The sequence below is a fragment of the Carcharhinus amblyrhynchos genome, chromosome 8 (assembly GCF_965287045.1).
Source record: "Carcharhinus amblyrhynchos chromosome 8, sCarAmb.v2.hapA, whole genome shotgun sequence".
NCBI lineage: Eukaryota > Metazoa > Chordata > Chondrichthyes > Carcharhiniformes > Carcharhinidae > Carcharhinus > Carcharhinus amblyrhynchos.
In genome coordinates, this window is record NC_137331.1 from 49,561,962 (window position 1) to 49,587,070 (window position 25,109).

Below are 25,109 nucleotides of genomic sequence, written 5' to 3' on the forward strand. Positions count from 1 at the left end.
GTACACAGTAAGAAGTCTGACAACACCAGGTTGAAGTCCAACTGATTTTATTTGATAGTAAACTCTCAAGCTTTTGGGGTTTGCCCCTTTATCAGGTGAATGGAGAGTTCTGGCCTCAGAGCATAAAACAGCACACGCAGTTTACAGATTACTGATTAGAATGCAAGTCTTTATGACTAACCTGCTATTCAAGTCTTAAAAATGCAGACATCTTTAAGACATCTTAAATACAGGATGTGGCAGGGGAGTAGTGTTCTATCTTTTTTCTGCACTTGTGCAGTTGGAGTGTCTGATTGGAGCTGCGGGGTTTCAGGTGCATTAAGCCCCACCCACAGGTTTCTGCAGTGTGATTCAGACTTGCTGATATTTTTGCAGTCAGAGTGCATATGGCGTCATCTCAGAACAGGTTTAAAAGGTGGATCTGGAACAATGCCATTTCAAGTCCACCCAGTGGACATGAAAATGGTAAAATAGGGTGCTAAGTGTCCAGCTGCTGTGAAAATGGGAGAGTTCCTGATCTGTTTTTTGGGTGAGTTTTCAGCCCAACCTTATACACGTTGTCACAAAAAATGGTGCAGACTGTTTCTGCTGCAGGCAGTGGGCTGGGCTTAATTTGCTGTCCAGCTTGTAGTGCGTAGTAGTGCTGCACATTGCAATTTCAGCAGCAGGGGTCTGACAAACTGAGAGCCAGTTGTCAGGCCCCTGCTGCTGGAGCCGGTCTCAACAAACTCCCCTCCACACCCTGTAATCGCAGAGGCCTGTGGCCAATCACAAGCCCAACAATGCATGAATATCTAGCACCCACTGCAATACCCACCACCCAGACCGATTGTGCCCCCTGCTCCCATCATTCGATTGCATTGCAGTGGCAGTGAGCCCCCCTCCCTTTGCAGAGGGGCAATGGGCCCCCCCAATCTGATTCAATCCCATAGCAGAATGGCAGCAGGGCCCCCTCCCATATGTCCTACCCTAGCACTGCTGAGTAGGCAAGGTACCTGCTGGGTATTACATAGGTTCCAGGCTAGAACTACCAGGCTGACACTGCCCAAGGGGCACCCTCTTGCTCTTGGTCCCCAGGGGTTTCAATTGCCTCCAGTTCCATCAAGGACAAAACGACTGTTCCCTGTTTGTGGGGTAGATATTTTCCTCACTGGAGAGGTGAGATTGGACAATTGAGTACCAGGCCGCCTAACGCATGCAAATTAACATGTAAATATATTTAAATAAATTATTCAGCCTCTTGGCTCTCGTAAAACCGTGACTGCCAAGAAATTGGGCTCAATCCTGGTTTCTCAGCTTTTGTGATATTTTTTACCAGGTTGTTCCACCCATCGATGGGTGGGACGAACTGGTGAAAATCCACCCCATGTCTTCCATTTTAGAATTCGCACTGGTCCCTATTCAAATACACAATGAACAGAAACAACCCAGAACTGAACCTTGTGGAACATCTGCCTAGGTCAAACCAAACTGAGAAAGTGCCCTTTTCTTATTTTCTGTTTCATCCCTTTCTACCACTTAATCCAATATGTCATCTTTTCTCTAGTTAGATACCCTAATCTTCTCCAACAGCCTACAGGCACTGGAGGCTGTATCTTTAGGTTTCCTGCCTTGGGAGTGGAGGTAAATAGCAGTGTTTCAGTTTCAGGATGGTATTGCTAATGCAGGAAATGTTCACCAGTGTGTGAAGTCACTGCCCAAGGAGTAACCCTGATTTCATAAAAGGGTCAATGGGCCAAAGATGAACTCAACACTTGGAAAAGTGGTGTCATAGAATAATAGAATCCCTACAGTCCAGAAGGAGGTCATTTAGCTCACTGAATTTGCACCAACTCTACACAGCATCTTACTCAAGCCCTATCCTCATAACCCCATGTATTTACCCCACTAATCCCCCTAACCTACACATCTTGGAACATTAAGGGGAAATTTAGCATAGCTAATCAACCTAACCCATACTACTTTGGACTGTGGGAGGTAAGAACAGCCCCATGCTGGGTGCAAGGCCTCTGTCTCCACTGTGATATCTGACTTTTCTCTGGTGCTGTTGAAATCAGCTGATTTTTCCCTTCAAACAGCTAGTTGCCTGAGGAGTAGGGAGTCGAAATCGGTCCCACACTTCATCTGCTTCCACTGGTTTTAAGTGGACAGGAAATCCATCTCCATATCAATTAAGATCTTACCTTCATGAAAACCTGAACATTAGTCAGTTTCTCCCACCCAGGGGCAGCTGCCTGACCAAGAATCTAACCTAGCTCCTGTTGTCATCTAACTTGCACTGACTAATTCAAAATGAGCTTTTAGTGGATGGCAATTTGGAAATTTCACTATTTTCAGGAACAAAGATCTGTTTATTTTTACCAGCATATCTCCTTTTGTATCAACTGTGGCATCACTTTCAACATTGTGTCAGAGGATTGTGGGTTGAAGTTCTACACTAGAAACTGGAATAATAATCTATACTGACACTTTGCTCTTTCTGGTATGACATTGAGCCAAGTTTACCCTCAGGTGGCTAAATGTTTAAAGTCCAGAATGGTAGGAATTCTGGGTGGAATTCTTTTGAAGTCAGTGGGAATTGGGGGTAAACTCTTCACTGGTCTGAGCCACACCAAGCACAGAGGAAGATGGTTCTGGTTGTTTAGGGTCACTTATCGCAGTCCCAGAACATCACTGCACGAGTTCCTCAATGTAGTGCCCTAGGCTCAACCATCTCCAGCCGATTCATCAAAGACCTTCCTAAGATCAGAAGGGGGGAGGGAGGGGAAGGTTTCACTGCGCAATGTCCAGCACCATTCACAACTCAGACTAAAGCAGTCCATGTCCAAATGGAACAAGATCCACAGTGTCCAGGATCAGGCTGACAAATGCGAATAATTTTCATGCCATTCAAGTGCCAGGCAATAATGATCTCCAACAAGAGAGAATTTAGCCATCACCCCTTGACATTCAATGGCATTATCATTTCTGAATCTCCCACCATCAACATCCTGGGTGTTATCATTGATCAGAAACTTAACCCCAGACTAGCTGTATAATTACACCCTGGCTGTGACTGACATTGCATTCTGCACACTCTCCCTTCCTTCAGTGTGCTTTTTCATTGTGGCATAATTTTTCATATTTCATTATGTAGGGGATGGTGCTTTTCACTATGTACTGATACATGTGCCAACAACAAATCAAATCAAACCAGCAGAGTTGATAAAGCTGGACTAAAGAGAGTGGTAAGAGAAAGAGTGGGCCTGCTCAAGGACAATGGAGTGGAGTTATGCGTGGAGCCATAGGAAGTGGGTGAGAACCTTAATGAGTACTTTGTATTGGTATTCACCAAGGAGAAGGACATGACAGATCTTGAAGTCAGGGATAGATGTGTGAATGTTCTAGAGACTGTCAATATCAGTGGAGGAAGTGTTGAGTATCCTAAGTTAGGGTAGACAAGTTCCTGGATTCAGATGGCATCTTTCCCAGGTTATTGCAAGTGGCAAGGAAAGAAATAGTTGGGTCCTTAACAGATTTCTTCACATCCTTTTTGACAACAGATAAGGTTCCAGAGGACTGGAGAATAACCAATGTTGTTCCCTTCCTTTAAGAAAGGAAGCTGGAATAATCCAGAAAATTATAGGTGTGTGAGCCTGATGTCAGTGGTGGGGAAGTTTTTGAGGAAGATACTGAAGGACAGGATATTTGCACATTTGAAAGAAAATGGACTAGTTGGTAATTGGCAGCATGGTTTTGTACAGGAAAGATCATGTCTCTCCAACTTGATTGGGTTTTTTGAAGAGGTGACAAAGATAATTGATGAGGGAATGGCTGTGTTAATATGCACTTTAGTCAGGCATTTGACAAGGTCTCATGGCAGATTGGTACAAAAACTAAAATCACATGAGATTTGGTGTGGACTGGCTAGACACGAGTCAGAAGAGTGTTTTTCAGAATGGAGATCTGTAGCTACTGGTGTTCTGCAGGGATCAGTGCTGGGACCTCTATATTTGTAGTGTATATAAATGATCTGGAGAAAAATGTGGGTGCCTGATTAATAAATTTGCAGATGACACGAAGGTTGGTAGAGTTGCTGATGGTGCCAAGGATTGTCAGAGTATGCAACAGGATAGATTAGAGATTTAGGCACAGAAATGGTATATGGAGTTTAATCTGAATAAATGCAAGGTGAAGCATTTTGAGAATCAAATTTAGGTGTGAATTATACAGTAAATGGCAGAACCCTTAGGAATATTATCAGAGTGATCTGGCTGTGCAGGTCCACAGTTCCTGATAGTGGCAACACAGGTGGCCAAGATGATTAAGAAGGCATATGGCATGTTTGCTTTCATTAGCCAGGGCATTGAGTACAAGAGTTGGAAAATTGCATTACAGCTATATTAAATCTTGGTTAGGCCTTGGAGTGTTGCGTGCTGTTCTGGTCATCACACTATCAGAAGGATGCAGAGAGTGCAAAGAAGGTTCACCAGGATAATGCTTAGTCTTGAAGGTGTTGACTGAGGAGAGGTTGGCTAAACTAGTATTGTTTTCACTGGAATGACAGAGGTTGAGGGGAGGCCTGATAGTGGTCAACAAAATTATGAGAAGCATAGACAAGGATAGTCAGAAGCTTTTTCCAAGGACATAAGTATTTATTATAAGGGGGCACAGGTTCAAGATGAGGGGGGAAAGTTTTGGGGGGGGCAGGGGGAAGAGGTTTTTCACAGACGTGAATCAGGCTGCCAGAGAAAGCAAGCACATTAGCAACATTTAAGAGGCATTGGGATGGGCACAAGTCGGGACGGAGGGAGGGAGGGGGAAACAGACCAAGTAAGAGCAGAAGTTTTTTAGTTTAATTAGGGCATCATGATTGGCATAGGCTTGGATGGCAGAAGGCCTGTTCCTGTGCTGTGCCTTTCTTTGTTCTCATGGGTGTAGTATATATGGATTTTTAGAAGGCATTCTAATCAGTGCTACACACAATGCTATTAATAAGACCAGGATTCATGGAATTGGGATATATTAGCATAAAATGAGGTTTGGGTGACAGCCTAAAAACAGTCTGAACCATATCACCAGAGGATGAATGAGGTTGCTATGTGAGGTTGCTATGTTCTACCAAAGAGTAAATAAAAGTATGGCTTTAGCTTTGTCACTTCCTGAGCAAATTAAAATCAGTGAGGGATTTTCAGAAGTGGATGGCAGTCAGTTGATTAGTTATGAAAGTTTGGACTTGCCAATGGATCAAGCCTACAAAGGTCATCTGTAAAACGTCTATGAAGCCCGGTTAAAATCTGATAGATTTTGGAAAACAACTTGGACTTGCGGTTGATAACATTCAATGTGCAGATTCCTGAACTGGTTTACATACCAGATATGGGCAGCATGGTGGTTGGCACTGCTGTCTGTGACACACATCCAGGTTTTGTTCTGGCCTTGGGTCACTGTCTGTGTGAAGTTTGCATGTTCTCCCTGTATCTGTGCAGGTTTCCTCTGGATTCATCCCAGAGTCCAAAGACATGTGGGTTAGGTGGATTGGCCATGCTAAATTGCCCCTTAGTGTCAGGGGGATTAGCAGAGTAAATGTGAGGTTATGGGGATAGGGCCTGGTTGGTGCAGACTCAATTGGCCAAATGGTCATCTTCTGCACTGTAGGGATTCTATTTTACTGTGCCTACAAAAGCAGACCAGATGCTGGGAATCTTGTAGTAATTTACCCACTAACTCCCCAGAGTCTGTCCACCATCTATAAAAGGCACAAGTCAGGGTCTCCACTTGCCTGGATGAATGTAACTCCAACAACACTCTGGAAGCTCAATACCATCTAGGACAAAGCAGCCACTTCCATCCATCTTCAATATTTACTCCCTACACTTGTGACACTCTGGCAACATCATGTACAATTGATAAGATGCACCATAGCAACTCACCAAGGGTCCTCAAAGTGCACCTCCCAAACCCACAGCCACAACAAATTACAAGTGGGAATAATACTGTCATACCCAGCCTGACTTGAAATTCTGTCACTAAATAAAAGTCCTTGAACTTCCTTCTAACATGCTGTGGGTGTATATACACTACATGGACTGTGGTGATTGAAGGTGGTTCAGCATCACCTTTGAGGGTAATTAGGGATGGCAACAAAATGGTGGTTTTGATCAGTGCTGCTCACATGGAGGAGAAGAATTTTACAAGTTCAGAAACCACAGGTTTTTTGCTATTGGTAGCTCTTTGTCGTCTTCTCTATGCAACCATTCTTCACATTCTTTGAGAAATGGAACAAAAGCAGAGTAATCGAGTTGTGGTACAGATCAGCCACCCTCTGAATGGTGGATTAGCCAGGGACTGAATAGCAAACATCTGCTCCTAATGTCCTGGTACTGCAGTCTGAATCACTGGGGAATGCTTCACTGATGCATTTTGGACAAACCAGATTCCTTTACAACAATCACAAGTTTGTCAGTGTGGTATGAAACAACAGCGTTCAGAAGAGAATAAAGCAATGAACAGACCGTACATTTTACAGTTCACAGAACTCCATTCTTTATTATCACAGCTTGCTCACAATGACATACATGAAAATACCACTAATGAAGATTAGAATAAGCAGGCAGCAACCTTCTTAGGTAATAACTTTAATAGCTGGAACCAATTCCTAGGGTCTTGGGTGCTCTTAGTGACCTTACTTGGCACAATTCCCCCTCCCACCCCCCCGCAAAAAAGACCAGTACAACGCCCTGCTCACAGATCAACGGGATTTGAACAAATAAAAAAACAGACCAAGTTGCTTGAGAGTGAAGGGTCAAGGCCAGCATGTGTTGTGGAATACAGAACATGGCAGTTCTGGGTTGACGTGTACGCAGAAAATCACTAGCACCATTGACTATCTGACCTTGATATTTCCTCAGGTTCTCTCTCTATATACTGATGAGTACAAAGCTTCCAAAGAACAGATCGAGCAAAGTTAAATCAGTGAAAGGAGACAACATAAAGAACTTGTTGCAGGACGTAGTTAAGATATGAAACAGCTTGTATCACGCTAGACTCAGATTGTTAACAAAAGAGTTGTATTTACAAAACAAAGACCCAAGTTGTGTTTCCACATCAAGCACATCATTTTGCAAATTGATTGGTTCACCTTTCTTTGTGTAATTTTTTTAAACTAAAATTTTGATTATATTAATTGACTTATTGACTTTTTTTTCTTAAACCATGTCTTATGACACCCATACTAATGTATCACTATCCAGAATATACGGGCGGAAGGCTTTGTTCAGGATGATGAAATGCATCAAGACATCAACTCTCAGCCGGAGATCTCCTCCCGAAGTTCCTTGTTCCTGCGGACCTCTGTGGCATGCCTCTCCTGTAAGGGTAACGAGATATATTTACCAAGTGTATTGCTCATGTAGTCTCACAGCGCAGCGCACTGTCTCACCAAGTAGTATTAGTGGTAATGGTGCAAGATGATCACCGTTTGTTGAATGGTACACAGCAGTAGACTTTACGTCACCCTCATTACGAGGCAAATTGCATCCCAGGTCTAACTGAAACAATAAGTAGTCTCAACACCAGGTTAAACTCCACATCACAACTGAAACAATGAGAGAAAAAGGAGGCTCAAACAAAAATATAACATCAGATGGAACAAAATAACCCCAAGCAAAGAACGATGAAGGAAGCTATTTCGAAGGAAGATTGAATACAGTCACATTTAAAGGAGCAATTTCACTTCCTTATTGTCAGTAGAATTGCTAATATTGCCTATTTTTACATCTATTAAATATTAAAAATAATAGGTGGATCACAACACTCCATTTCAAAATGCATTGGAGAACTCGGATGTGAACCTGACCCTATCAATATTTGAATGTAAAAGTGGCCCTGATTTAACTGCAATATACACTATGCCTGTAGATGGCAGTGTGACAGGGGTTTTGATGGATTTTTCCTAGTAAATCTAAGGGAGGTAAGAATGCTTATGAACAATAGGGAAAATGGGTGATATCAACAGTACCACCTATTATAGGGACAGGACTTTCTGGCCATTCACGTCCCACCGCTGCTGCAAGTGAGAATGGAGAAGTTGCTGCTCAGCCAAATCTCCATTCACTGCAGCGGGACTGGAAAATCTGGCTGGCCTGAATGGCCAGGAAATTTCTATTTTAATTTCCATTGTCAGGAAAGATTTTATTGGGTGGCGGGCAGATCCAATATTGCCCATTTTACACTGTTGCTCAAAGTCAATATTGCCCCTAAGGAAACTTGTCAGTATAAGTAGGTTCCTCTCATCTTTTTAAAAATGAGAATGGTAATATGAACAAACTTGCAGCATAAGCTACCTGTTTCTTACCTGAAATGAGATTGTGGGGATTTGTTGGTTACCTCCTTGATACTCAAGTCCTGCCTGTTGCATTCTGTCCACCTCAATATTTAAGTATGCAAATCAGGAATCAACATTAGTTGTAGGATTTACAGGTTTCAGTGTGTGAAACCTGTGCAGAACCTACTTTGTCCATCTGTTCCTGTCACTAGGCCATTAAGCAATCTCAGTCTTTAGGTGGATCTTTGGCATTTGCTCAGCAAGCAGCCCAGGAACCATTCACCACATCCCAATAAGCGATCTTCCTCTGGGATAACCACCCCTTCCACCGTATGCCGACCTGGCCCGTCAGCATTCCCAGTGTGGGAGATGGCTGAATTTCTAATTCCCAGAGCCGTACGATGCAGCCAAGAATCTGCCCGATACACCCCTCAGTTTGAGCTTCCAGATGTTGGTGAGACCCGTTGCTGTGGACATAGCCCTAAATTGTCACCCAGTTCAGGTGATCACTGGCTAAAATTTGCCTCTCCCACTGAGATGGTGTTTATTTGGCAGCTGAAGGAGTGTCCAGAATTGGAATGGGATTATCTTTGGAAGAGTTTTGATCCCTTTTCATCTCCACAAGCACCTCGTTTTGTGTGTTCCATTCTAAGTTGTGAAGAGGAAAGTGATGGAACCAGGGACAAATCCAGCTGCCATTTACTGTGCCCTGCCTCTGTGTATTCCTCTTGGACAGCTGGGTCACTGGAACATAGTTTTCAACTCATGCCCGTCAGTCCAGCTAATATTGAGGGAGGTGGACTGGCTTTGTCATAGGCTGGAGCAAAAAAAAACTTTCTAGGAGAATGAGAGCATAATCACAAGCTGTTTTTAGAAAAGCCTTAAAATGACATGACATACCATCCTGCCCCACCACATAGACAGGCAACAGAATCAGTTTTATATTCAGTTCCCCATTCTTTCTCTGGGCAATGGCTTACTATTGTATCATACTCCAACTAGCGGTGCACTGTAAAAGTAACAAATCTCAGACAGGCGGGTTGCATGATAGCAGACATTAAGAATATAAGAACAGAATAGCAGCAGGAGCAGGTTATTCAGTGCATTGGGCCTGCTCTGTCACTCCATATGTGGAGATATTGGCTTTGGACTGGGGTGGGCACAGTAAGAAGTCTCACAACACCAGGTTAAAGTCCAACAGGTTTATTTGGAAGCACAAGCCTTTGGAGTGCTGCTCCTTCAGGTGAGTGGAGTCCATATTATTCATAGCTAATCTGGTCTTGGTCTCAACTCCATTTTCCTGTTTGCTTCTCACAACCCTGATACAGACAGGTAGGCAGATTTTGGTTCTTAGCCTTGAATATATTCAGTAGCTCAGCCTTTACAGCTTACAGAAAATTCCAGATATTCACAACCCTCAAAAAAATTCCTCCTCATCACTTGTTTTAAATGTGGGATCCCCTATTTTGAAACTGTCCTCCAATTCAAAATTCCTCCAGGAGCAGAAACATCCTCCCAGCATCTTCTCAGTGCCATTGGGTCTTATATATTTTAATAACTTTTCATTTTTGTATACAATAGGAATACCAGTCTGACCTCCTTAAACTTTCCACACAAGACAAACCCCTTCATCCCAGATGAAGCTTTCCTAAACTGCTCTCAATACAAGTATACCTCACCTTAAGTAAGGGACAAAGCTGTGTACAGTACTGTAGGTACACAGTCACCAATGTCCTGTGCAGTTGTAGCAAGACTTTCCTATTTTCACATTCCATCCCCTTGCACCAAAGGCTAAGAGGCAATTTGCCTTCCTAATTAATTTTGTACCTGCAAGCTAATCTTTCATGATTCATGCATGAGAACACTCAAATCCCTCCTTATCATAGGATTCTTTAGCTTCCTTTCAGTTAAATAACACCTTGTTTTTCTATTCTTCCCCACAAAGTGAATAACCTCTCATTTTCCAACATTATGCTCCATCTGCCATTTTTTTTTTGCCCACCCACTTATGGATAGGCTTATCTCTTTGCAGATTCTTTGGCCTGGGTTCTCATTCTCAAGAGATTGTGTGAACCGTGAAAGTTTCCAGCTTCACACACCTGCCTGAGGGGGACAATGTCTCTGCAGAGACGCAATCTTTCATTGCTAGAGGGACACCTGCAGGTCAGCTGACCCAGGAAGAGTTCAAAGGCAGTGACAGGAGCTGTCAGCTGCTGATGTGGGCTGTTTAAAAGGCTCACTTCAGTGTTGGGGACTTCACCCAGTTATATAATAAAAAAAGCCCCTCTAGCCTCACCCCTCTCAGCCAAGATTGCATAACAAGGCTTGGCTGCGTGCCTAGACAACCATTAAACTGCTGAAACAGTCTGGGGAAAACATTGCCTGATTGACAGAGGGGGCTCTCTGATATATCCTGTCAATTGCACAATAAGATGAAAAGGTTTCAAGTGCTTTTTGGTTCTGGTATTGATCTCGATGATTGATACTTTATTGGCCTGTAGTGAATGGAGTTTAATTTTTAGGGAAGTAGAAAGTTACAAATGAATTGCTTTTTTTCTAAAACATATTCTTTCAGGCCCACTGGTTCTGTACAGTGTATGTGGGTGATTGGTCATGGAAATACTTGGTATGAGGGGCCACAGTGGGCGTGGGAAGGACCTTCTGAACTTATCTTTCAAAAGCTTCCCTTCATGAGACTATAGTTCATGATTCTGGGGTGAATCAGAACTCTGAAAAGCTGGCCTGACTATGAGAATGGTGTGGAATTAGGACATGTCCATCTCTGCTATGGAGCTGGACAAGTCAGGAGTAGAGTGCAGGCTTGTGGCCTGAAAAACTCTTGAAAAGGACCATGGTGAAACTTAGAAACCCCAAGAATGGGATCAGGAATCCTTCCATGAATTTCCCTGACTGCATAAAAATCTTGGCCTTTGTTTCTTCATCACCAACTCATTTTCCATCATTGTATCATCAGAAAATTTGGCTATAATAAACTTGGTCCAAATCGTTAACATAAATTGCAAATAGTTAAAGGCCCAGCACGGATCTTGGTGGCATCTCACCAGTTTTTGAAAGAGTTGTGTTTCAGAGCAAATTAGAAAGTGTCATGGATTATAGTTAGATAGGGAACATTTTGAAAGGTTAGTTCAAAAAGGTCCTCTTTATGCCCTCCAATGGAAAGCTGTGCCCCACCCACCCATTATAATCCCACATACCCCAATGCCACTTCCATGGCAACCTGAAAATGATTTATCTTGACTCTGTTTCTAGTTAACCAATCCTCTATCCATGCTAATATATTACCTCCAACATCATAAGCTCTTACCCTGTGCAGTAACCTTGTTGTGGTACGTTAGACTCAGATCGCAGGGACCCAGTTTTTCAAAAAAGAAATAATCAAGGATCATTGATGCTATGGGTAGGATTTTAAGGACGACAAATAAACAATCCTCGTCAGCCTGAGAGTCAACAAATGCACAACTGCTGACTCTCAATGTCCCACTGCCATTTAATGCTCACTTGAGCATTGATTGGTAATAGGGAGACTTTTATCCATTCTTGGGTGGAAGTCTATTCTGTGAGTGCTGTCGGTCAATCAGATTGGCCCAACCAACTCAGCCAGGCACAGGGCTGCAGTGGCCAGAAGCAGTACAGCAGCCTGGGACTAAGTCCTGAAGACAAGAGGGTGGGAGATGTCCCTTGAGGGCTCAGGACAGGGGGCAATTCCAAAGTCGGGAGATAGGCCTGGAGGAGCAGCCCTGGAGCTTTACTGTTCCAGGGGTGGTGGGAATGTGTGCGCTCACTCCAACTCTGTGTAGGCCATCCAGAGTGAGGAACTCTCCCCTTCCTGCCAGAGATGGGGAAAGCTTTTTTGCGCCCCCCCCCCCCCCCCCCCAAACCAGCCTAAAAATTGAGGCTGGGCAGGATAAGGCCCTGGCCACTTAAAGGCCTTAACAGATGAATGTATGGGATTCCCACCTGAGCCCCAGCTTTTCCCAAGTGTGAAATTACATCCAGATGGGTTTCCTGGGGAAGTACATACATTCAATTTTTTGCACTCCTGCGCCTCAGTATCCAGTTTGAGGAAGCACAGAATTCTGCTGTATGTTTAAGTACTTGCTATTACAGTAAATACAATGGGCTGGCAAGCCTCTGCAGAAAATTAGAAAAGGTGGGCAAGACCTGAATGTAGAAACCCCTCCTACATTTCCAACAGATACAATTTTTGCTGACAGAGGGGGAGGGGCACAGTACACATTGGAGGGAAACAAACTCAGAATGGCTATTTGAACTGACTGTTAAGTTCCACACATGTAACAGACCCATATAACAGTTTTAACACTTGGTTGGAACTGCGTGTGCTGTGTTTTCTAGCCAAACATTAGCACAGATGAATCTATGGCCACTAGCAGTGAGCTGCAAAGAGTGGTCACAAATGTTTGTCTCTCTCTGGATGCTAACACTACACCTTCCCTTTAATCCCCCATATGAGTGAACTTCAGGCCAGGTTCTTGTTACTCTTGCAAATACAAGGAAGACAACTGCAAGTGTGTCCTTCAGCTAAAGAATCCCAGTGACTCAGTCACTGAGAAGTAACCAAGTGGAAATAAGAGATTAGTAGCATGAATTAGTAAGAAAGCAGATGCAAGGGATAGAAGCACAGGGTTTACTGTGTTGGTGCTGACCATTCTTGATCTGAAATGTTCAAATTTTAACCTCAGTTACCAACAGAGATAAAACAAAAGCCCTTTACATGATTTCACAACTATGACTTAATTCAAATTGGTAAAAAAATCTGTTTTTGAAATCAGTTATCATAACATTTCTGTTCTAAAAACACTCAGAAGTATAAACTCATCCTTGAATAGTTAAACATTCAGACCTGTTGAAACACCTAAAATGAGATTTGTACATGTCCTCGTGGTGGATGTATAATCTTTGTTGTGCCTGTTCTTGGCTGTGGATATGTCACCAGCTGCTGTGAGTTTTCAAATCAAACAATCCATAACTGTGCTCATGTTCCTAGCCCCAGTATAATTATTATACAGAAACAACATGTTGACTCCCTGCAACTCACACAGGATTGTATGGATGGATTCCAATATTAGTTGCATATTAATAGAAAAACACCTCTTTCTATAGATGGCATTTAAGGAACGTTCTAATCTGTGCTGTGCCTGGGGAATTCTGATATTCTCTGTTAGCTCACTGTTCATTTTGTTGCTTTTCATAGAGAAGGATAGATATTGCAATGGTTGCCTGAATAAAATACCTATTATCTTATTAATAAAATGCTATACTGTGAATTGATTTATGCATGCAGGAAATAGCATGACCTGAAGGGGCAAGATTAAACTACCGGCCCAACGGGGGGGGGGGGTGGGGGGGGGGGGGGGGTGGAGTTGGTGACTGAGCATTGCATCCCGTCCAATTTACACCCAGACCTGATTTAACTCTTACTGACTTCAGTGGAATGCAATAATGGCAGGCAATTTGGGTTAAGATTGCCCCCAAGATTCAGTGCTGTGGTCACTTTAACAAGTGATAAAACCTTGCTCCTTGTAGAAATGAGCGTCTTGTCTACGGTCAGACTTCTAATGAATTATTTCATGGAAGCACTTATCAACTGAATGGAAGGAATACAACTGGATTGAAAACAAAAAATATTCATTAAACACAGATCATTGGGAATTCTAAAATGACAATGCATTGTAATTGACAAGCAGCCTTTTCAATGCAGCCCCTGAGAGCCACGGCCAAAAGTCACGATCTGACTAAATCTCCAGAAGTACGTGATAAAGATTTCCAATAATGGCCTCCTCAAAGTGGCAACCACCAGTGGAACTGTCCTTGCTATCACTGATGTGATGGCAGTATTTTCTGATCTGAGCTTTGGCTGCTAAAATGGGAGAAATTGTCAGGACAGCTTGGACACATCTGCCAATTTCCTTATAACCCATGGCAAGTGGTGATTTTTCTGGGTGGCCATAACATATGATGGGACTGAATTGCACTGATATAACACAAAGGCCTGGACATTAGCATTGCAATGATGCAAGACTACTAGCATTTGCCTTCATTATTCCATTGAAAGGGACAGCAAAAACTGGAGAAGGCACAGGATAACAAGAAAATCCAGGAGGTTCTGTCAGTGATTCTACACTTCTCCCAGTGTGCTGTGAAGCCATCCCCAGACTGCAATCAATGGAATTAATGAAAAGTTTCACTGTTAAGACGAAGATTTGCCAAAAACAGTTTAAAAAGTTACACCTTGTTAAATGAACAATAACTCATGTTTTAACAATGTACTAACTTCATAATAGCTGAGAAACACCTTCACTGAAGCATCTTCACTGGCCCTGAAAGGTTAAGATTGCTTGTACAAGGTCAAATTCCTCATTATGATTAAAAACAATGTCAGTTTTAAAAATTTTTTTTAAACTTCTGTCTTAATCCAATCATCATTTATTTTGACGTCTGAAAATTAAGTGAAGGATTTTAAGTGCTTTTAACTGCCAGGTTAGTTGCATGCATTAGTTGTTGATAGAATTGGGTTGGGTTGTGTTAATTCTTGCTATGACTGGGTTGCGTTGCATTGTTAGTTGTTGATAATGATCAGGTTGGGTTGTGTTAATTGTTGATACGATTGGGTTGGGTTGTGTCATTAGTTGTTAATATGATTGTGTTGCATTGCATTTTTAGTTGATATGATTGTGTTGCCTATCTACTTAAAGACATCACTGCTGCTCCATCCCCTTAACTCAGAGCCAAATATAAATTACCATCAGAAAAAGGAAATAAATCACGCCACACAGGCCACCAAATCATTGTGGTTGGCTTTCTTTGTCAGTGGCAGGCGTCCATGTTTCACCACTGACTGCTAAAGCCCTTTGTCTTCTCTCTTTAGCACCTCACAACCACCCATTAAAACAGGCAGTTTCGAGAAAGAAAATCCATACCTGGGTCACTTTCTTCAGCCCTAACAGCTTGCTTACTTCTGTAACACGTCACCAGTCTTTTTTCTGCTCTGCCACTAATGAAAAAGCCTTCAGCTCCTATAGCCCTGTTCCCTGATTAAAAATCAATCTTGTCACTTTCTACCCCCACCTTTAAATTCTTGTCAAAATTTTCCTCTTCTGTCATGACCCAGCTTTGTGAAGTGTCTCTGATTTGAAAGGTGCTATGCAATGTAAATTGCTGGACTAAATGTGCATGTTGAGCAACACTGCATGAGCACGCGATCTTGGAATGAATGACCTGTTGAAATTTATGAATACATGCTACCACTGCTAATAATAAAAAGTTGTTACTGAAAAATTGCAATGCTTTCTAAAAGCCTTGTGAAGTATTTGAATTTAGATATGAGCAAAATTAATATCTGGTAGAGATTGTGATACAGTCAGGTAAGTTTTTAACTTCCCCAGCTGGGTTGTAATGTGGACAAGATGAATTGCCTATTGTTTATACAGCTAATCACAATGGGATGAAAATCCAATGAGATTGACAATACCTGGTTGATGTACTCTGCTACACCCCCACCTAGGAGGTGAAGCTGAATATGACCCCCCCAATGAGTGGAAGTATTGATGCAGATGGCATTAAACAAATCTCTGTTCAATATTTACCCTCTCGCGGAGACGTTCCATGAGAGCGGCTAAATGAGCCTCGCGGTTTTCCTTGTTCAGTTCCATCTTTATGATCAGCTTTTCCTCTGCAGTCCTGCTGAAATTATTATTCTCTTCCATGGCCTTTTGCAAGACCTCTCGTTCATGCTCTCTCTTTTCCGCAAGTTGCTTAAGCACCTGGGCCTCCTGGGACTGCAGATGACAGAAAATATAAAAAAAATAGCAGCTCTGTTTGACCTTGTGTGTACATGATTGAAACAATACCTACAAGGGGTAGGATTCAATTCTACTGTCCTTTTCAAATGGTAGCACCATCTTCTGTGATTCACTGAGCAATTTATTAAATATTCTAATTGTATAGCTTGCTTTTGCAGAAACATCAATGCACAGATTAGAAAACCTTAATTTCATTACAAAACAAAGTGTTATTAGCACAGGACACTATCTCAGAAGTGAAGTCATATTTATTAGTATAGGTGTAGCAAGCAAAACAACTTTTGTTGTGAAACTTGTGAAAACACAACTTCTAAGTTCAAGAGAAAATAGAAATCAATGAGCGAGCAAATCCACCTCCAAGTGAATGGATTCAACTTTACCCGTAATTAAATGCTCATTAAAGAAAAGGTGTGTGGCAAAAGTCTTTTTCGCCAGTTTATGAAGGCAGCATAATGAGAGTTTTTAAAACACAAAATATACCATTTCATCCCTTGGGAAGCAGTGATTACAACATAATTAGGTTCCTTGTGAAAACAGGAAAAGAAAATGTTAAAGACTTGGTTTGCAAAAAGCAAATTATACAGCAAATTTAAAAAATCTTCCTCGGATTAAAGGGTAGGACATTTTTAAACAAGGCAGCAATGTGAGAAATCTATAACAGCAATTGGAAAAAGTGAAAATTCAAGAAACGTTCAAAAAAAATGAAAAGGAAGGCAGTGAAGGAACTGGTGCATAAGAGGGTGATTGGGTAATAAAATGGAAGGAAGGATAAATAGAAAATATATAGGAAGCTGTAAAAAGGAAATCTATAAAGAGAAAAACCTAAAGGACAATAAACTGTCTTTTATAGGAACATTAATAATCAAAGAATAGTCAACATAAAAGGTAGGATTGATAAAGTGGGAAGTTTGTAATAGAGAGTGAGGGAAGTAGCAGAAATACTAAAAAATTACTGGAGGTAAATTTCCTCAGGGATGAGGGGAAAATCCAGGAAAACAGCATAAATGCCATTTTACATAACACCCCATTCAAAGAAGTCAGTGATAAATTGGGAAATTATAGACCAGTTTTTACTTCATTACTCCTGATAGGAAAACCATGGACTGGAGGTACATTATTTTTATTCTGTATTGTACTCATGCTAGCTATGAATTGGGAGTGCTTGGCAGAGCAGAGTTGAAGAAAGGGAACTTAATTTTCCATCGACTCTGTTACATGGAGTTTGGGGCATTTGATGCAAGTAATAATGCTGTTGAATTAATGATGTGTCAGTCAGAATACTCAAACATTTGCTTCTCTAACATACTGGTTGATTTCCTGTGGTATTCCTCATGGTAAGTCATTGTTCTTGTAGGAATTAGAAGTCTGTGAAGTAGAATTACCAGGTCAATTGGGGGGCGGGGGGGGGGGGGGGTGGTGTTGGGGGAGCTATTTTTTTAATTCATTTACAGAATGTGGGCATCACTGGGTGGCGAGTATTTATTGCCCATCCCCAATTGCCTTTGAGATGGCATTTAAGAGTCAACCACATTGCTGTGGGTCTAGTCACATGTACGCCAGACTGGGTAAGGATGGAAAATTTCCTTTCCTAACGGACAGTATTGAAACAATATGACAATATTGTTATTTAATGACAATTGACAATGGTATCACAGTCATTCCAGATTTCTGTCACTGTATTCAAATTCAATTAGGATCCAAAACCAGGTCCCCAGAGCATTAGTCTGGGTCTCTGGACTACTAGTCCAGAGGACTATTCATCCTACTTGACATTCGGTGCATAGCTTCTTTTTTTCACCATTTGTTTTCAAAATCTTTGTGAAACTTGATAAAATTCTGACTGACCGACCATTAAATTGAATTGTACGTGACATGGGATTCAGGCGAGTGGAACAGAGCCAAAATCATATTAGAGTAAGGAACGTTTTGCAAATAAAGTGTTATAACATAGAACAGTACAGGCCCTTCAGCCCCCAATGTTGTGCCAATCTGTGAAACCAATCTAAAGCCCATCTAACCTACACTATTCCAATATCATCCATATGTTTATCCAACGACCATTTAAATGCCCTTAATGTTGGTGAGTCCACTACTGTTGCAGGCAGGGCATTCCACGCCCTTACTACTGAGTAAAGAACCTATCTCTGACATCTGTCCTATATCTATCACCCCTCAATTTTAAAGCTATATCCCCTCATGCTAGCCATCACCATCTGAGGAAAAAGGCTCTCACTGTCCACCCTTTCTAATCCTCTGATCATTTTTGTATGCCTCTATTAAGTCACTTCTTAACCTTCTCTTTAAAGAAAACAGCCTCAAGTCCCTCAGCCTTTCCTCATAAGACCTTCTCATCGTACCAGGCAACATCCTGGTAAATCTCCTCTGCATCCTTTCCAATGCTTCCATATTTTTCCTATAATGCAATGACCAGAACTGTACACAATACTCCAAGTATGGCCGCACCAGAGATTTGTACAGGTACAACATGACCTCATGGCTCCAAAACTCAATCCTTCTATCAATAAAAGCTAACACACCGTGCGCCTTTTTAACAACCCCATCAAACCTGGGTACCAACTTTCAGGGATCTATGCACATGGACTCCAAGATCTCTCTGCTCATCCACACTACCAAGTATCTTGCCATTAGCCCAGTACTCTGTATTCCTGTTTCTCCTTCCAAAGTGAATCACCTCACACTTTTTCGCATTAAACTCCATTTGCCACCTCTCAGCCCAGCTCTGCAGCATATCTATGTCCCTCTGTAACCTATAACATCTTTCCACACTGTCCACAACTCCGCTGACTTTAGTGTCATTTGCAAATTTACTAACCCATTTACAAAAATGACAAACAGCAGTAGCCCTAAAACAGTTCCTTGCAGTACACACTAGTAACTGAACTCCAGGATGAACATTTCCCATCAACCATCACCCTCTGTCTTCTTACAGCTAGCCAATTTCTGATCCAAACTGTTAATTCACCCTCAATCCCATGCCTCCGTATTTTCTGCAATAGCCTACCATGGGGAACCTTATCAACTGCTTTACTGAAATCCATATACACCATGTCAACTGCTTTACCCTCATCCACTTCTTTGGTCACCTTCTCAAAGAACTCTAAGGCTTGTGAGGCACGACCTTCCCTTCACAAAACCATGTTGACTATCCCTAATCAAATGATTTCCATCTCTTTTAATCCTTTCCAAAACTTTGCCCACAACAGAAGTAAGGCTCACTGGTCTATAATTACCAGGGATGTCTCTACTCCGCTTCTTGAAGAAGGGGACAAGATTTGCTATCCTCCAGTCTTCTGGCACTACTCCTGCAGACAATGATGACAAAGATCAAAGCCAAAGCTCTGCAATCTCCTCCCTACCCTCCCAGAGAATCCTGGGATAAATCCCATCCAGCCTAGGGGACTTATCTATTTTCACACTTTCCAGAATTGCTAACGCCTCCTCCTTATGAGTCTCAGTTCCATCTAGTCTAATACCCTGTATCTCAGTATTCTCCTCGACAACATTGTCAATATTCACATAGGAAAAAAAATTCATTTAGTGCCTCTCCAATCTCTTCAGACCACACACACACACACACACACACACACACACACACACACACACACACACACACACACACACACACACCTTCCCACTACTGCCCTTGACTGGCCCTAATCTTACCCTGGTCATTCTTTTATTCTGACATACCTATAGAAAGCTTTAGGGTTTTCCTTGATCCTACCTGCCAAAGACTTCTCATGTCCCCTCCTGGTTCTTCTTAGCTCTCTCTAGGTCCTTCCTGGCTAACATTTAACTCCCGTGCACTAACTGAGCTTTCACGTCTCATCTTTACATAAGTCTCCGATTTTATTTCCAAGTTATATTTTGTATTAAAGAGAGACCTATGACAAACATGTAGGTTGAGGAAGATGTTGGGATATCAATTGGTCCCGTCTTCTGTGTGTTAGGGAGGATGGTCCTCACCACTGGAACAAAATCCTCAAGGATGAGGGTAGAACAAGAATGGAACTGTTGGCAATGCCCCCATTATTGAGTCGACTCTAAAAATTCATTATTTAGGCATATAGATGAATAAAAAGGACCTTCTATATTTTTTCTTACTAGTAAGTCTACAAACTGAAACTAATTTGGATAACACCAGAAACACAACTACACAGTAGAAATCATATCTGATTTGGCATTCATTGGCACAAACTGAGTAGCTTCACTCAGACATCTAAAGGGTAGTTGAAATCTCACCAACCCAGTGGGATCAGGAGCAGTTAAAGTCAGATATCCTGTGTTTTTTCTAACCTTGTCTGATTGCATGTGCCATGGAATTTGGAATAATGAGGTCCATTCTGCAGTATTGCTATAATAAGTAAGTGGAATATTGGCTTCAATAGCATTCTGCTGTCCTTGAGGGATTGCATCAAAGTTGTTGCCATTTTTACTTTATAAAAAAGGTTTATGATTTTAATTAACAATGAACTGGCATTAAATGCTAAAAGTATTGACTATCTGGCCACCTCGGGAATACAATAACAGTGCTTTGTTTTTAAAACAAATAAGGCAACTAGAATCATAATTGTGTGGCACTCCCTGAATTATGCTGGTTACTGCATTGGACCTTCAGCACCAAACTTTAATTGAGGAGTTTTTCTTCATTATGTGTGATGCATGGTCTAATAACATGTAGCCCTCAGTCAAAACATTAATCTGGAACAATGAAATTCAATGTTATTCCCAAAACTGGTGCTACATGTTGATACATAATGGAAATTGGCAATTTAGTTCCTAAATTCACTATGATCACAGACTTTATTCAATGATGAATGGACCTGAATTATTCATAAATGGATTATGGATAAAACTAAAGGCAACAGAACTGGCTAAGAACCCATTTTACTGAGACTCAGGCTTTGTTGGAGTTGAAGTTGCATTTGACTTTGCAGCCTCCAGCTGCAAAAGGAATTGAATATAAACATGTTAATGAAGATTTAAATGACAACATGAAAGTACTATAATCAGGTGGCAGTAATTGCAAGATGTGCAATTGGTACAGACTTGCTTTATACGCAATATGTATCAACTTAATCTTTCAGTACCTGAATCACGAGCTTTAAATACATTCTATAGATTTTATAGAAAACAAGTGAGTCTCATAGATCCTGATATTGTGGCAATTACTATGTTATACAAATAAATATCATAAAATTTAAATATCATAAAATATTACTTCATAAAGTCTTCTCCCCCATTTCTCCTGAAGGCACTATTTCAGTTATGAGACTGTTTCAGATATCAAATGGTTGTCTTGCAACTTGCTCAAGTAACCATATAGGAATAACGAGCACTGGTGAACCATATAGGAATAGTGAGCACTGGCAGACGTTCGGTTGTAGTAATCATGATAGGCCATTCACATCCTAACACTGATGGCATGATGGCATAGTGGTTAGCACCACTACCTCTCAGTGCCAGGAACCTGAGTTTGATTCCCAACTTGGGTCACTGTTTGTGTGGCATTTGCATGCTTTACCTGTCTCTGGATGGGCTTCCTCCGAGTGCTCTGGTTTTCTCCCACAGTCTGAAAGACGTGCTAGTTAGGGGCACTGGCCATGCTAAATTCTCCCTCCATGTTCCCAAACAGGTGATGGTGTGGGGCAACTGGGGGATTTTCAGAGTAACCTCAGTGCAGTGTTAATGTAAGCCCACTTGCGACACTAATAAATAAATTTGAACCCATATATGCATACAGGCAATTGTAACATCCCCATTGCTGAATTGTATTCCTATTTGCATGGCCACGTGCAGTCACAAAAGGAAACTCCTTAAATTTGTTTTTGCAAGTCGACTCATAATTTCTCTGATCCAAAGCATATTTCTTCTTACCTTCCTCCTGTCTTCAGCAGCCTCAAGCTTCTTCTGAATCTCATCCAGAGAGAGATCCTTCTTCTTTGGAGGTGACAGGGGGCGATCCAGTGCTGGTGCTGCTTCTGGAGAAGGTGGCTTTAAGATCACCTCAAAGGACTGACCCGAGGCACGCTTGTTGATTTGTTTAACTTGCATATCTGAAGAATATTTATTGTCACATAAACATGGTATTCATTGCAAATATCCAAAAATAGACCTTGAAGACTCTGAGCATTGTCAGAATAGTGGCCATCAAAATTCACCATCCGAATGGTGTGAACTTCAGTTTATTTCTTATTTTATCCTAATGAGCCCATTTTGTTTTTACACATTTTGGTTGAATTCAATGTTAATCTTTACTTCACACAGTGACATTTTCCAGGCTTTATCACATTACTATACTGAAAAGAGAAAGTGCTTTTTTTTTTGGAGCAGTTATCTTTACTGAATGATTACTTCTTGAGAGCAAGTCAATTAGCAAAGAAACAATAACTAAGGAAGACAAAATGGCTCCATCAAAACTACCATTAGGAACATAAAATGCATTAGTTACTGTAATTGGCTCTGTCATCTCTTTATAGTTCTTAGGATTAACTGCTTCCTGTTACATTGATTGAACAGAGATTTCAAATCATGAAGAAAGACTCACCATCATAGTTATAGAATGTTGCAGCATGTGGTTCAGAATAGAAGCAGGAACATATCAGAGAGAGCATAGAGAGCTCCTTCATTTTCTCCTTGTATGCTGCAAGGAAACAGAAGCAGACATGATTAAGTTGCAGTTTCCTTCCACAATATTACACAGATGGCTGGCAGAAATTACAAAGATTAAACACAATGGAACTCAGTGAGAAAGGACAGACTGAAACAAAAATTGTATACCAGAGTTATATACATGTGGCTTTTTTTTATTAATTCATGGAAGGAGTCGTCGCTAGCTGGGCCAGCATTTTTTCCTATTCCTGATTGCGCTTACTTTGGAGTTAGAGTCACATGAAGATCACAGGCAAGGATGGCAGATTTGCCTTTGCAAAAGGGCATTAATGAATCAACAGTGGTTTAATGGTAATCATTAGGTTTTAAATATCAATTTAATTCAAATTTCACCATCTCCCTACAGCATTACCCTGGCTCTCTGGATTACGACTGTGTCACTGCCTTCCTTCTGTTATGACAACAGTTAGACTTGATTCAGTCAGAACTTGTTTGTAGTATACTTAAAATGTGATTTTACTGTATTTAGGGAAAAATCTCATGCTTATATCTACTAAAAGAAATTCAGGCAGAATATTTCAACTGAAATTGCCACTTCATAATCAATATCCGAAAGCACCGTAAAGGCCCAGACCCTCCTGGTTGTGGTGAGAATAGTTGAAATGGCCGGTTATTCTAATTCTCCCATCCTCGGGCATGGAACTTCCTATTTTCATGGAGGGGAGATTGGGTCAAGCTTGGAATCGCGCGTGCGTGGTTTACAAGGTAGTTGGCCATTTAAAATCTCCAGCTTTCTCCATTGAAAGTGAATTTTGATAGGCTAGGAGTGTGAAACCTGAAGTGTGCACATTACACAAAGCCAGAGTTGGTCTGAACATGATGGATCCATTTGGGTAGCTCAGACACTATCTCACCCTCTTCAGCATTCAGTTTAAATGCTGATGGAGAGGAGCTTTGATATTGAAGGTTGCAGGATCAATTTTTCAATCCTTAAAAACCTGTACCCAGTAGATCAGAAAGCTTTACAAAATGAAGAAAAAAGTTTCAAGGTCCCTAATGCCAAATTTCTGAGGCTAGGGGCCCTCAGTTGGCCATTATCTTCGGTTACTAACCTAATGGTTATGTGGAGCTGTGTTCTATTGATATTTTGCTCTACAATTAGAGAGGTTCCATTCTATATTTAATAATCTAGCTTTGTTATGCAGGACTGCACTGAAACATTCACCACTTTTAATATAATTAATTTCCTTTCCTGACCATCAGTTGGGGAGATAATAAGATGCTGTCTAAGATGATGTGTAAGGCTCTCTACTAGCTACAAGTCCAATCTGAATAACAAGCACAGAGTGACATACTATGAGGACTTGCATGCAAATCTAACCAGAATGCACAGGTAACAAAGTCCCCCCTTATTTAAGGGTGTGCAGAGCTTTGGAAAGATGTAAACCTCACACCCTAATGCAGAAAGTGAATGTCATTGTTCAATTTCTCTTTCAGATAAAGACAGGGTGATATTCAGGACAGCCTGTTATCCGGCTATTCTGTTGCAGAGCTGAGACAATAGAGGCTGCTGTTCTACTCATGACAGCCAGGGGGGGTGAATAAAGCTGGAGCCTAACCTTTATGCACTTGTAAACTTTTATCTGCAGAGCCATATGCACATGCACCACCAAACCCAACCCCCACAGTTTCAGTCTGATCCTAAAAAAAGGAACACAAGTGACTTGCTGGTTAATCCCCAAAGGCTGAATACAATCAAACACTGAAATCATATACAATTCAGATTTCCACTTCACTCGCTAATTACATTTGGAGTTTATATGTACAATCAAAAAACTTGTATAACCTCCATTATATTCTGTAATACCCTTCCTGTAGCAGTCTTGACAATTTCTTCATGCAGGTATTTCTTTTAATTATAAAGTCTGACAGTTGGTGATTGAACCCACCCATTTAATTTGGGATTTCCTTTCTCTCCAGCATTTGTTTGCAGTTAGCAAGGTCAAAAGTGTAACCTTTTCTCGCTCATAATTTGCCGAGTGTGCATTATCATACAATGAACGGTTATCTACATAACTTCCAATGGATCTTTAGTACACCTGTTGCGCAGAATACTACTTAAAATATTTGGCACACAGAATCTGATATTCGTGGCCTCCACAAGAGCCCGTGCTTCAGTAGCCAGAGTACATTCAATAACCCTTCTTATTTTCTGAGCCTCACAAGCTAAAGGTCAATCTCTCTTACTCATCCATTAGCAATGCTATGGGTAGAATTCTCCATGCTGGGGCTAGATCCCAAGGCAAGGCGGAAGGTGGAGTGTTTCCCTC

The 25,109-nt window shown here is 41.4% G+C and overlaps 1 protein-coding gene across 1 annotated transcript in view; it reads right to left on the bottom strand.

Moving 5' to 3' along the window:
- Positions 1-6,508: 6,508 nt before the first annotated feature.
- The window catches only part of LOC145346988 (stathmin-2-like), a 56,739-nt gene continuing 38,138 nt past the window's right edge, over positions 6,509-25,109 (bottom strand). Inside the window, exons 2-5 of the mRNA XM_080194874.1 lie at positions 22,715-22,810; positions 22,045-22,223; positions 15,931-16,122; positions 6,509-7,348 (exon numbers count right to left, since the gene is read on the bottom strand). Of these exons, the coding sequence (XP_080051000.1) occupies positions 7,289-7,348; positions 15,931-16,122; positions 22,045-22,223; positions 22,715-22,810 (527 nt within the window). The 3' untranslated portion in view covers positions 6,509-7,288. The remainder of the gene's footprint in view (positions 7,349-15,930; positions 16,123-22,044; positions 22,224-22,714; positions 22,811-25,109) is intronic.